This window comes from Serinus canaria, chromosome 1, assembly GCF_022539315.1.
Source record: "Serinus canaria isolate serCan28SL12 chromosome 1, serCan2020, whole genome shotgun sequence".
Taxonomy (NCBI): Eukaryota; Metazoa; Chordata; class Aves; order Passeriformes; family Fringillidae; genus Serinus; species Serinus canaria.
In genome coordinates this window covers 14,523,849-14,536,407 of record NC_066313.1, presented here as the reverse complement: position 1 = coordinate 14,536,407, position 12,559 = coordinate 14,523,849, and the positions used below count along the sequence as shown (strand labels likewise).

The 12,559-nt window shown below is 43.6% G+C and overlaps 1 protein-coding gene across 4 annotated transcripts in view; it reads left to right on the top strand.

The window, feature by feature from the left end:
• Positions 1-266: 266 nt before the first annotated feature.
• The window catches only part of APP (amyloid beta precursor protein), a 194,931-nt gene continuing 182,638 nt past the window's right edge, over positions 267-12,559 (top strand). For all 4 annotated transcript variants that reach the window (XM_050970784.1, XM_050970776.1, XM_050970767.1 and 1 more), the window contains exon 1: positions 267-486. In XM_050970784.1, the coding sequence (XP_050826741.1) occupies positions 430-486 (57 nt within the window). In that variant the 5' untranslated portion in view covers positions 267-429. The remainder of the gene's footprint in view (positions 487-12,559) is intronic.

The window sequence follows — 12,559 nt, the reverse complement described above, 5'->3', positions numbered from 1 at the left end:
GGGTTATGCCTCAGCGAGGGGGGACGGCGCATGGAGGCGCCCCGGTCCCTTGCAGGCGCGGGCGGCGGACAGGCAGTACGGTGCCTTCGAGGAAGGTGATGTGTGGTACCCGAGCGGCCGAGGAGGGCACGGGAGCTGCTTCTGAGATCCAGCGAGGGCAGGTAGAGTCGGTCCTCCTACCCCGAGCCGCGGCCGCACCGCCCGGGCGCCGCCGCCAGGGGTCCCCGCAGGCCGGGCGGCCGCACCGCCCGCTCGGGGGCGGTCCGGGCCATCAGCTGACCGGCCCCGCCGCGCCGCTGCCGGAGCCGCCGCACATCAGTCGTTTTCCTCGGCAGCGGCACGGCCTCCAGGATTTATAGTAGGACCCCGTCGCGTCTCGCCGGACGGCATCCCTTCTCCCCTCCTTCCTCCCCTCTCCCAGCCGCCGCGATGCTGCCCCACTTAGCCGTCCTGCTGCTGGCCGCCGGCGCCGCCCGGGCTCTAGAGGTAAGTGGGGTAGGAAGCAGCGGGCGGGGGCTTCCCCGCCACCCTCTACCGCTTCTCCGAAGCTTTGTCCGCAACCGCCCCCGCGGCGTGGGCTTGGCCGCGGCGGCGCGGGCGAGGGTTGCGTTCCTAGGGGTGCTCCATCCCAAGCTGCCGCCGAACAATAGGAGCGGCGAGCCGGGGGCTGGCGGAGGCGTCGGGGAGGGAGCGGGGCTGGAGCTCTTGGGGCTGGCGCCCCCAGCCCCACTGTGCGTGTCCGGCTGTCGGGGCGCTGCCCCGTACGCCAGGGGCACCAGTTCTGCCTTGGGACTGGCTCCGCCGGGGGCTTGGGAAGGGAAACTTTCCCCAGGAGCAGGCACGCCGCAGGCGGATGGCGCCGTGGCGTACCCCGATGGGGAGGGGGTCGGGGGCGAGCAGCCAGGCTGCGAGCGGGGGACGCGAGGGCGTCTCCCCAGGAGGGAAGCGAAGCCGGGCTGCGGAGCCGGTGGTATCCCCCCACCGGAGGGACCGGGCCTTGGGCGGCGCAGGTGTGCGGGACGGCGGCCAGAGCTGCCCGGGCTGGTGCAGTGGCCCCGCGGGAAGGCGGTGCCCGGGGGGGCGGTGGTCGGGGCCGGCCCGAGCCCCCCCGCGGGCCGGAGGCGCGGGAAGATGGCGCCTCTGCAGTGCAGCAGAGAGGAGGCGCCGACAGCCCGCGCCCCTCCGCCCCTGCCCGCCCTCTTTCTTTCCTTCCCCGGGGTGGCTCCGCCCGCCCCGGCCGGGCGGCACCTCCGCGGGTCACTCCCTCGGGGTCGGGCGGGGGCTGGGGGTCCCCCGTGCCCGCCCGTGCCGGGGTGTGCGCGCACCGCAGTCGCTGCGGGGAAAGCTTGGATCCCAGAGGAGGAGTTGGCATGGCTGGGTGTCGTTCTTCCCCCTACCCCCCCGTCAGATCTCAAAAAAGAAGGTGTGGGAGGGGTGAGTCACCTCGAGGTCTCCTTCGCTCCCTGCTTGCCATACTTCGGCCTGAAGACTTCGGCTTCTGTATTCCTCCTGTGTCAATTCCCCCTTCTCCGGGGGGGGGGGGTGGGGTCAAGGACTGGGTGGGGTGAGGTGGTTGACTGTATTTAACCTAATAGTAGAGACGGATGCTCGCGGTCCCCGCCCCCCTTCCCCAGGGCGTGGGGATGCAGGTCTGTGGCTCAGGTGCCCTTCCCGGAGGGACCCCGGTACGCCATAAATAAGAGGAGACAGACAGCTTCATACCAGCCCTCCGTCCCTGCAGCCAAGGCTGCCAGCCACAGGCTCTTGCTTTGAGGCATGATCTCGCCAACATTGAGCAGGATGTATTAATTTGAGCAGTTCTGCAGATGCTCAGATGTTTAAAGCTTCCAGTTATAGCACTCGTTGGAGTTTAGTAGCTTCTTTCAACCATTTCTTGTCTGAATGTAACAGAAGGAAATGTCTGCCTTGGATGTGTAGCTCAAGTGAAAAATGAGATTTTTATGATTGACACCATGTGTCAAGATAGACCATAGAAGGATGGACTTTTCTCTTTGTAGCCCTGGCCTTAATGATGAGTGTATAGGTGTTGCCACTGCGAAGGTGCTGGAAGAAAGGAGGCTTGAATTTTGTACCAGAACTGTTCAGGAGGACTGAACGTGTATGCTCAGAGACTTCTTCGATGCTCTCTGCCTTAGTGATGGCCAGAATTTTGAGAGACATCCTCTGGAAACATTTGCTGAAATGTGTACTGATGTTTCTGCAGAAGCTTTGTCTTCTGTCCTTCCATGTGAATGTTTGAAGCTTGACATTTATTCCTTTTCCTTATGTTTGATGGGGAAGTAGGTTTTAACATCTGGTGATCTTGTGGTAAGGCGTTTGTCAGTCTTGATTCTGAAAGGTTGATGTTTTGAGCAAGCCACTTGTTTTTATAACACTAAATATTTCATAATAGAAATGCTGTGTGTGCATGTTCTGCTCTTGAACTATCTTTTTATGCTAAAGGGTGAAATTTTTAATGTTTGAATTAGATTTTCTGTAGATCTCTTTTCTGAAATGAAATGTTTTTCCTGCTATTTTAACAAATACTTTCTGGAAAGCAGCAAAGAATCTGTACTTTTGCTTTGGGAAATGGTATGAGGAAGAGAAAAAGCAAGACCAAAACAAATTCTCTCTATTTTACACATGAAGAACTCCTTTCTAAAATTACAGGTAGATTAAGAATGATTTAACATCTTAAAAGAAAATATTCTGTGGTGATGTCCTGCTGATGCCATGGTTGCTTAGCATATTACTTTCTGACCCTCATGTGAATCATTCTTATTGGCTGAGAGTTGTCATGGTTTGTGAAACTGCCATATTCTGCAGTAGCTATTTTTGCATTTAATTTTTTTCAGTAATTGTCTGGTTTTAGTAGATAAATGCAACAGACAGTAACTATTCTCATGAATTTGTGTGAATGATCCCAGTTTATAAATAATTTCCTCTCATTAGCACACTGAGGTTTCTGCTATGCCTATTTTGCTCCTTGCTCTAGCTGCCTGTTTCTAAGCAAGACTCCTTTACCATCTGACTGAAATGAAATTGCTAAGATATTGCTATCTCATAAGCTGGCCCTCAGAAAAACAAAAAGGATCTTTCTTGACAGTGTTTTTCTTTAAACTGAGTAATGTATGTAAGTTCTAATTTTTGTTATTTTGGCTTTTTTTTGTTTGTTTTTTAGGAGAAGACCCCAAATATTTGTTTCTTTGTTGTTTAGATTCCTAGTAGATCTTTCAAGAAATGACGTTTAAATGTGGGAGGGGGAGCAACGCCTTTACTTCTGTTACAGACTTTCATTTCCTTTTTCTGTACATTCTGTTCCCAAATTTTCCTGGCAAAGGTCTGCATTTGTTGCAGGAACCCTTTTGCACTTTTATTTAAGATGCTGACATGGGGTGGGTGGCTGAGTGGGTACATAGGACAGGCTCTCTGGGATCATCAGGTCCTTGGCAGTTAGGTGAACCAATGAGCAAATAAAAAAAGGAAGCTTCTCCCTTACTTTCTCATTGGTGTTTTGTTTGATTAATGATTAACAATTTTGAGACTTGCATGATCTTCAGATGCCTTTTCTGTGGGAAAAAAAAATGATCAACTGCTGTGCTTCTTCACAAATCGTGTATGAAAACCTGAGCAAGCTGACAAGATCTTCATGCTTTTAAATTTTAACTTTTTTCCCCCATGAGCTGTTTGTGTGACAGATGTAAGCCATCTCCCTTACTCATTTGTAATTGATCAGTGCTGAATTATAGGGCAAGCCCACAAGAAGCATAGATCTCCTTTGGTTCTTCATGACTTGTGCTTTGCATGTGTTTAATAAACTGTGAAGAATAATAAGCAGCTTGATTTATAACTTTTGTGAAGAAAAGGTATGACAATTTCTTTTAATTAGTAGCTCTTTTCCAAAACAAAGGTTAACAAAATAGCTGAAGAGTATAGTAACTTCTCTAATTGCTTGACAAATTGACAGCTGTTTCTTTGAATAGAATAATTATTTTTAGTGACTCAGTAAAATAATTAACACAAGCTGTTGGGTGTGGAGGCTTGGCTAAGAAGTTGGTAGATAGCATCACCTGAAGGAGGTCTCTGGTCTGACCCTGTGCCCAAAGCAGACCAGGCTGCATGGGGCTTTCTGCAGTTCAGTCTTGAAAATGGAGCTCTAAGGACAGAGCCTGTGCGGCCTCTCTGGGTAGCCTGCCCCATCCACTCTTTGGTTGGTTCACCTGTGTTGGAATTCTCTAGGTTTAACTGACATCCTTATCCTGAATACTCTGAATGATGTAATTTTGACATCTTCCAAGAAAGGTATGCAATAACCAGAAGTTGAAAAATCTGTGTTTTGGTTTAATAAATAAAAAATATATTTGACACATGTCCATGTATATGTATCTATATATATGCATACTTGTTGGAATATTAGGGGACACAAGACAGACAATGGACTTTGGACCTGGTTAATGTAAGAGATTTGATAACAGGATGCCTTGGCAAAAGCAGGTGGGACTTTGAAAATTAGACCTAGATTGCAAGAAGATTCAATCAGACAGGTTTACTGGAAAAAGAAAATTCCATTAAACTCTGCAAGCAAGAGATGTTGTGATATGCATAAGTTTGTGGATGTGATTTTAACCTAATCACTGTAGTACACATTACTAGTCTCTCTGAAATAGTATATGTGTCTGTATCCCAATAAAGTCGGATTCTGATCACTGAATCAGTCTTCCCTGTCTCTCTCCATCGCCAACAATTGGTACCTCCATGTGAGGAAATGAACCTGCCTGACTGGTGGCAGTCAGCGAGCCCCTGGAACTGATCTGATGGTGAGAGAGAGAGAACTGCATCTGGGCCCGCAATTGCCTGGGTGCTGTGACTGACAGGTGAGCCAGGGGAACTGAAAAAGGAACTGAAAATGGGAAAGGAGATGTCCAAAGAGAGAGACATCTATGAAACTGTCGCTGTTGAGTAAGAAATGGCACAGACTGACCGGAACGCTGGTTTGCACAGCAGCAGCTTTACCGCGAACATTCTCTCTTTTTATAGACAGTTCTGATACAGACAGACCAGGTTTGTCAATCAATCAATCAGTTCATTTCATCTGATCGGGTAATTAACAAAAACACCTTTCTTATAAATAATCTTTGAGAAAAAACAGGAAAACAGATTAGGAAAACACCACCTGTGGTTGTTTACAATAACAAGCTATCATCGTTTCTCTACAACTCCCTAAAGTCTCACAAGTTGGCCATGAAAAAACTTACCTGGTTTTCTTGCTCTCTGACCAGGCTCTTACATGCACATGAAACCATGCTTGCCCTTCTGGACAAGCATGACTCCCCCATCCTAAAGCAGGACCTGAAATCACTTCTACTCATGTCCTGAAGAATACTTATTAAGATGTTGAAAAAGGGAGAGCAGCTGGATGCTGGGACCCTACCCCACTCTCTCCTCACTCTGGCTCTCCCTGCCAGCTTGAAACTGGCACCTCTTGTACTGAAGAGTGGGCACAGCCATCAGCCTCACCCCTGCCCAGAGAAAGGAGGCAAAGGCATCCTTTCTCATGGTCGTTAGCAGTTTATAGCACTGATCGGGGCTCTAGCCATGAGGAGGAGGGGGAGCCTTTTGATCCAGGACCAATAGACTCAGATTATGAGACTGATCCATTCCCTCCTGACTCATGAAAACTGGATGCAACTAAAGAAAAAGGCCCTTAAGGAGGGGGACTGCCAAACTTGCAGAAAATCTGGGCGTTTGAAAAAGGACTGTTGAAAAGGGGGAGACCAGATCCAAAACTCCTGGTATTTGCGCTCTGTGCAGCAATCAGTGTCAGTCCAAGTATGCTTTTGAAGGTTATCCGATATTGGGAATCCGGAGCCAAAGCACAGAGCGGCACCATGCGAAGACACGCGTGCCCCAGCCGATGCCTCAGAGTGGACAGCCGCAAACCTCAGCCAGCAAACCTCAGCCCAGCAAACCTCAGCCCAGCCGCCACCGCAAGCAGCCTTCACCAGACCGCAGGCAGCCCTGGCAGCACTGTTACTGACCAGCCACCCCAGCGCAGGAATGGACCTGACAACTTCCAACAACACAGTAATGTTGCTTGATTCATCGGTTCCTTTGATTCCCACAGGAGTTTTTGGACCACCTGGACAGTGTACACATGCTTTGTTTGTTTGTTCTCCCTGGAGCTATTGACGCCGACTCATGGCGTGGACTCTCCAGCTGCCCTGTGCAGTCCTGGCCAGGAGCAATATCACTCAGCTTATACCATCTCCTGCAGCACCCCTGTCTGCACCCCGATGCCTGAGCAGAGGGATGGGGGTTTTGCTTCCACAGGGGTTCCACAGATTGTATGGGCACAATTGTATTTCATCTGAGCGTGGAACATGCCAGTGCAAAGTGACTCTGAAAGGCAGAGACGCTCCTAACAGGGCTCATTGATACAGGAGCCGATGTGAGTGTTATCTCAAAAAGCCGATAGCCCAAAGATCGGCCATTAATGACTCGGGGACTCCGGCATCCGTGGAAGGAGTAAAAGCCTGCAAAGCCAACACTCGGTGCAAATAACGGGGCCTGATGGGCAGATCCTCCACAGTTAAACTTCTGGTGCTGTCTGTCCCCCCAGTTTTGTGGGGATGGGATGTGTTAACATAGTGGGGAATTTTTAGACATTCACACTTTGTACAGGAGGCATCTGGGACACTCCCATAATGGTCCCTGGCTGAAGTGCCCCAGGTGCTTTCAAGCATTGGAAGGAGCAGCAGCTACCAAAGGGTCACTTGATACAGATCTAAAGCCCTGAGGGACGCCTAGCCCTGGTCAAACAGGTTATACTTTCCAGTTACTTGCCCTTTGTTAACAATGTGTTTTGTTGAGAATTTTTCCATACATCTATTTAGTACTGTAAAACTAAATCTTTTTTTGTTTTAGCCTTCCATGTTTATATCCCATCACTCTTACTAAGCCAAATTTAAATCTATCCTACAAGCAATCTTAAAAGCTGCTCACCAGTCAGTGTTGAGATTTATCTTCTAATTTCAGTAACTTGTGATTTGTGAGTTTTGACAGGATTGTTAGTAGAAAAATTCAAAGGTGTTGGTATAGAGGTGGTGTCTTTTTACATATTAGTAACATAGCAAAACCACATAGTTCACTAGGAGAAATTAGATAAGTTTAAATTTCAAGATTCTTCAGCTCACATGCAAGACAAACCTTGAACTTTATCTGTAGTGATTCTTTGAGACTTAACTCCACTGTCAGCTTTATTAAGTGCTTGGTTTTTCCTTCATAGTTCTAGCAAAATGATTTTATTGTAAAGATTTCAGTACAGCTGTTTACTTGCATGTTGTTTATTTTTATGTTTAACTGTTACATGACAAATTTTCAGTAACCTTTTTGTAATAATAGAGTTTAAATAAGTTAATTCTTGTTAAGATTGATTTTTGTTTAGTCTCAGTGATGTTAACTTTAAGTTCTTTTAGAGGTACTTTTTAAGGTTAAGTTTTAGTGAAGTTGATTTTAAGTTTTGTTGAAGTATACCTGTTTGAGTTATAAGAAATAATTCCTTTGCTAAACAAGTGAATGACGTAAAGTCTGAATAAATTTTTGTCAAAATTGACTCATTAAAATTACAAGATAACACTATTTTGATATAGAAATATGAACAATATTTGCTATTTTATTTTTTATAAGTAATACTGAAGAATGAGAAAAAATTCCATATAATGACCATTATTAGTTATGAGATATTTAGAGCTTTCTTTTTTACTTTTTTACTTTTATGTCATATATGCATAAATGTCTAGGAAAATATAACCTCAATTTATCAAGACAGTTTCTACTGATGTATTAGTAACCCTGGTTATGTTGTTAATCTTATGATGTGAATTCACTGGCTTTTTATAACAAGCATTACTTGATTCATTTGCCGTTTGTCTATGGTACATGGACTAACCAATGATAAATGAGAAAGCCAGCTTCTTTGCAAACCTTCACTTATTGTTATATAGCTATTTATAAGACATATTTTAGTTTTCTAACTACTGTTACTAAGAGGGTTCTAAAATATATTAAAAAGACTCTTCCAGTTAAAAGCCTGGACCCTGGTCAAGTACTGGCCTTAACTAGTGGAGAAAATTTTCTGCACCAAAATTATATTCAAGTAATTTTGACTTATCAAATTTGGACCTGTAATAGCTAAACCTCATTTTAAGCTGAATTTGAAAATCTTGCCTGGGAATGATTTTTCAAGCCCTCACTTTAAAAAATAAAGTTTGCCAATTACTACAGACTCTAAGTAAAAGTACAATATTTAAGAAATTGATTTAAATTGTTTTAAATCACCATTTTGTTTTTCACATGCTACTAATTGTATCTATTATCTGATTTATTTTTACTTAGTGTAAGTTTATTGTTTTATTACATATTGTTATGCTTTTATGTTACCTTCATGTTCATAATGAGAAACACACATGTAATTTAAAACCAAAAATTAGGGGGGAATATACCTCCTCCAGAAATTTACACTAATATTTACACAAAAAATTAGGGGGAATATAGCTCCTCTAGAATATTACACTAATATTTACAGTAAAAATTTTTGAAAGCAAACCAAATCATATCAAATTGGATCCTTCACCCTCCTGAAACACCCTTGGTGGAACCCAAATAATTAGAATTACTGTGTTCTGTGAAATTGGATTTTTGTGATAATTTTAAATACATGGGAAGGAATCAGTCTAAAAATGTTTCCCCCTATCACCCTGTGTATGAGAATCAAACCTTTTGGTACAATTGCTTCTGGTAGCCTTTCTAAATCCAGTAATGTGGCTGCCATCGGGAGTGGTTTTAGTTTATAAAGATCAAGCCTGAGCCTTTTTATGGCTGGAGTTTTTAACTAAAGGATTCTTCTTAGGATCAGTATGTATGTAGTAATTTTGATAATACTGGTATTAATCATGATACCTTTCAGTGTATGCAGAGATTAATTAATAAGGCCATTAAAAGAGTATTTTTGGTCAAAAGGAAAAGGGGAGATGTTGGGATGTTGGGAGGCACAAGACAGATGATGGACTTTGGACCTGGTTAATGTAAGAGATTTGATAACAGGATGCCTTGGCAAAAGCAGGTGGGACTTTGAAAATTAGACCTAGATTGCAAGAAGATTCAATCAGACAGGTTTACTGGAAAAAGAAAATTCCATTAAACTCTGCAAGCAAGAGATGTTGTGATATGCATAAGTTTGTGGATGTGATTTTAACCTAATCACTGTAGTACATATTACTAGGCTCCATGAAATAGCATGTACGTGTTTGCATCCCACAATAAAATTGGATTCTGATCACCGAGTCAGTCTTCCCTGTCTCTCTCCATTGCCAACACATACACATAATGCATTAAAATACCTTGTGTATCAAGATAATGTATGCAAATATATTTAACCCCTGAACATATTTGCATGTATAATGTGTTACATTTAACATTACTGTATGTATACATCTGTATTTTATTAGTGCATAGAGTGTATTAAACCAGCAGGCATTTACATACCTCCTTACATAGAGGCAATTAAGAGATTAAGACTGCTGCTGTTAAAAATGTAATTTGGTTTATATATCATAATAGGTTTATTGAAGTTGTTAGGTGAGATGTCTGGTGTGGTTTTAACAAGTAAGTCTAGAGCTGTGTTTTATTGGATTTAAATTCCGGAGACTTTGAAAAAAATTCCTGTGGTATAAGAAGATTAAAAGTGAAGCAAATTGAAAAAATACCGAACGAGGACTTTATGTAAGCTTGGCTAGCTCTTAGAACGTGCTCTTGAGATGAGAGCTTACAACAGTTGCTGCCAGGCTGAGGAATGCCAGGAGCAATGTTGATAGCAGGCTTGAGCCTGGAATAATTTGGAGTCAAAGGACTCTTAAGAGAAGTTAAACTTTCACTCATACCTGTTTTTTGCTTAAAGCTGAATGCAGTCTGATGAGTCCTCATTCTCACAACCTGATCTGGAGTCTGCCTGCCTTCTCTTAACTCTCCTTCAACCTATAGTTGAGGTTTTGAAAACACATTTTCTGCCCTCTTAGGAGATACGACCTAGCTGAGAATATCAGCCAGAAACGGCTGTGTGTCTTGGAGTCGTAAGCCCTAAATAAGTCACTTTTCTGCCCTTGATTTTAATGTGGTATTGCTTCTGAAACCTAGGGGTTTTTTCTTCATTTGGACCAGAGAACTGTTTGAAAGCTACCTGATTATTAAATCTTGATGTAGATTACAAAGCTCTCCAGATGCCTCCAGTCACCAAAAATATTTATCTTTCCACATGAGAATTTACTCACAGAACAAAAGAGAAACAAAATAGATGTGGATAATGGCCTCTCTTAAAGGAGATCAATTTGAATTACAGCAAATTAGTGTGTTTGCATATATCTCTATATATGAATGCCACACCTCAAGCTCCTTGCTGTTTGGAGGATACAGGATTGTTTTGATTCTATCCTTTCCAGCAAAACAATGATTCAAGTAATTACAAACTAAAAATTTCATGTGATGGAAATTACTGTAAGGGCCAGTACACTCTAAGGTTGTAATCAGTGTAGTAGCTTGCAAAACTTGTTTTCTAGGTGACAGGCAACATCTTGGAGTGTGAAAGTAAAGATGCTCAAATAAGTCATGTTTTTTAGAAGGGTGGAAAACCTTACACCAGCTACTGGCAGTAAGGACACCACTGTTAGGTGGTTGTGTGCTGCAGGTTTCTTGCCCTGCATTGATTAACAGAAACAGGGTTGAGCAGTAGGTGTGGATGTTGCTGGTTTCTTTACTGGAGCTCCCAGTGTAACAACTTTGTGAGTGCTCTGACTTGTACATCTGGGCTGGCTTTGTTTTCTTGATAGTCCTCCCATCATGTTCAGGAGAACTTCATCCTCTCTTGGGGATTGAATATTAAATGCTAAGTAAGTACAGACTGAGGCTTTCCAAAAGAAGTAAAGCTTCTGGCCAAGTGATGGCATTCCATAAATTAAAACACCTTATGTATCAAGATAATGTATGCAAATATATTTAACCCCTCAACATATTTGCATATATAATATGTTACATTTAACATTACTGTATGTATACACCTGTATATCATTCAGATGTAAATACCATGGGACAGCCAAGCTTTAAAGAGAGGAGCACATGAACCAGGGTGCTTTGTGGTTTTGCAGTCTAGCTGTTCTTTCCAGACAGTGGTTTACCACTGGTTGGCAACTGAGCTCACTCAGGACCTGGCTGCAAAGAGCTGCTTCTCCAGTGGCCACCACTCTGTAAGTGCTCTGTGACCCCTCTCTAGGCTGTGCTGAAAGGAATGAGCTGGACATTTTTTGGTAGGTGGTAATTTTCTGGCAAACATTTCAGGGACCTGAGCTGGAAACTGGGCACAAGCAGTTGGGCTGGTTCATCTGAAAGGGCAGGCAGCTTCTTTGGGGAAGAGAGCAACCTCCAAAACCACATTTATGGACGTTTGTGCAATAACATTTAATTAAGGTGTTGGCTCCTTTGCCTCCCTCTGGTGACTTGCAGCAGGACGTGAAAATTTTTTCATATATCACCCCTCTTGAGTGTCTGGTTGTTAAAGCTTAGTGTCAAGTCACTGCAAAAAGGCAGAAATCTCCAAGGAAGTACATTCAGGGATGGATGACTCCACTCAGTTCCCACTGACCCATTTGGAGCTAATCCAGATAGGAACACTCTGTTCTGCATCTGGTCTCATGATTCCCCAGAGCAGAGTTTACCTATTCAAGCACAGCAGGTAACAAATGACAGGAATGGGGCAAAACTGGTTTTGCCTGTTCGTAAAAACATTTAGAAGTGTTTCCTTTTCAGAGGAGGCCACCACAGTGATCCAGTGCGACAGTTTGTGTGATTTACAAAATCTGTTTGGATTACAATTAATCAAAGAAAGCAAATGTTTAACAGGTGTTCAAGATGGGGGGAGATTGGGAAATTTCTTATATTTTTGTGGAACTGTGTTAATACTGGACTTGAAGGTTTCTGAAACTATGAAACTGGAATACAGCTTAAATTTAGGTAATACATTTAATTGATTCCAGTACAGTTGAAGTATACCGTTAACTTATGGTGAAACTGAAAATTGTCACCTCATCCACCTCCACCAGTTAGAATTAGTGTCCAATGGACACACACGTTAAAAACCATAGAGATGGGGCAGGATTCTGGAGTTGTTTCCAGTCTCCATGTCATACTATTGCATTGTCTTTGTGCCTGCAGCAAACCTTCTCTTACCTTATCAGCACAACTTTAAAGTAGAGATTGCTTGTTCTGAAGATTTAACCCTGTAAAATTGATTTTTCTCCAAGTTACAGTCTCTGGAAAGGGGAGAGTTTTTTCCCCATGTCAGATACCATAATACAGTTTAGTGACAAACAACTAATGGCTAAATTGTTCCCTTGTCTATGCTTAGTTATGTAAATTTATTTGTAGCTGCAGTTTTGGATCTGAAATACAGAATCCTGAACTGATAGAATTATTGCATTCTGCTTTCCCATCATTCAAATGTAACCACAAGCTA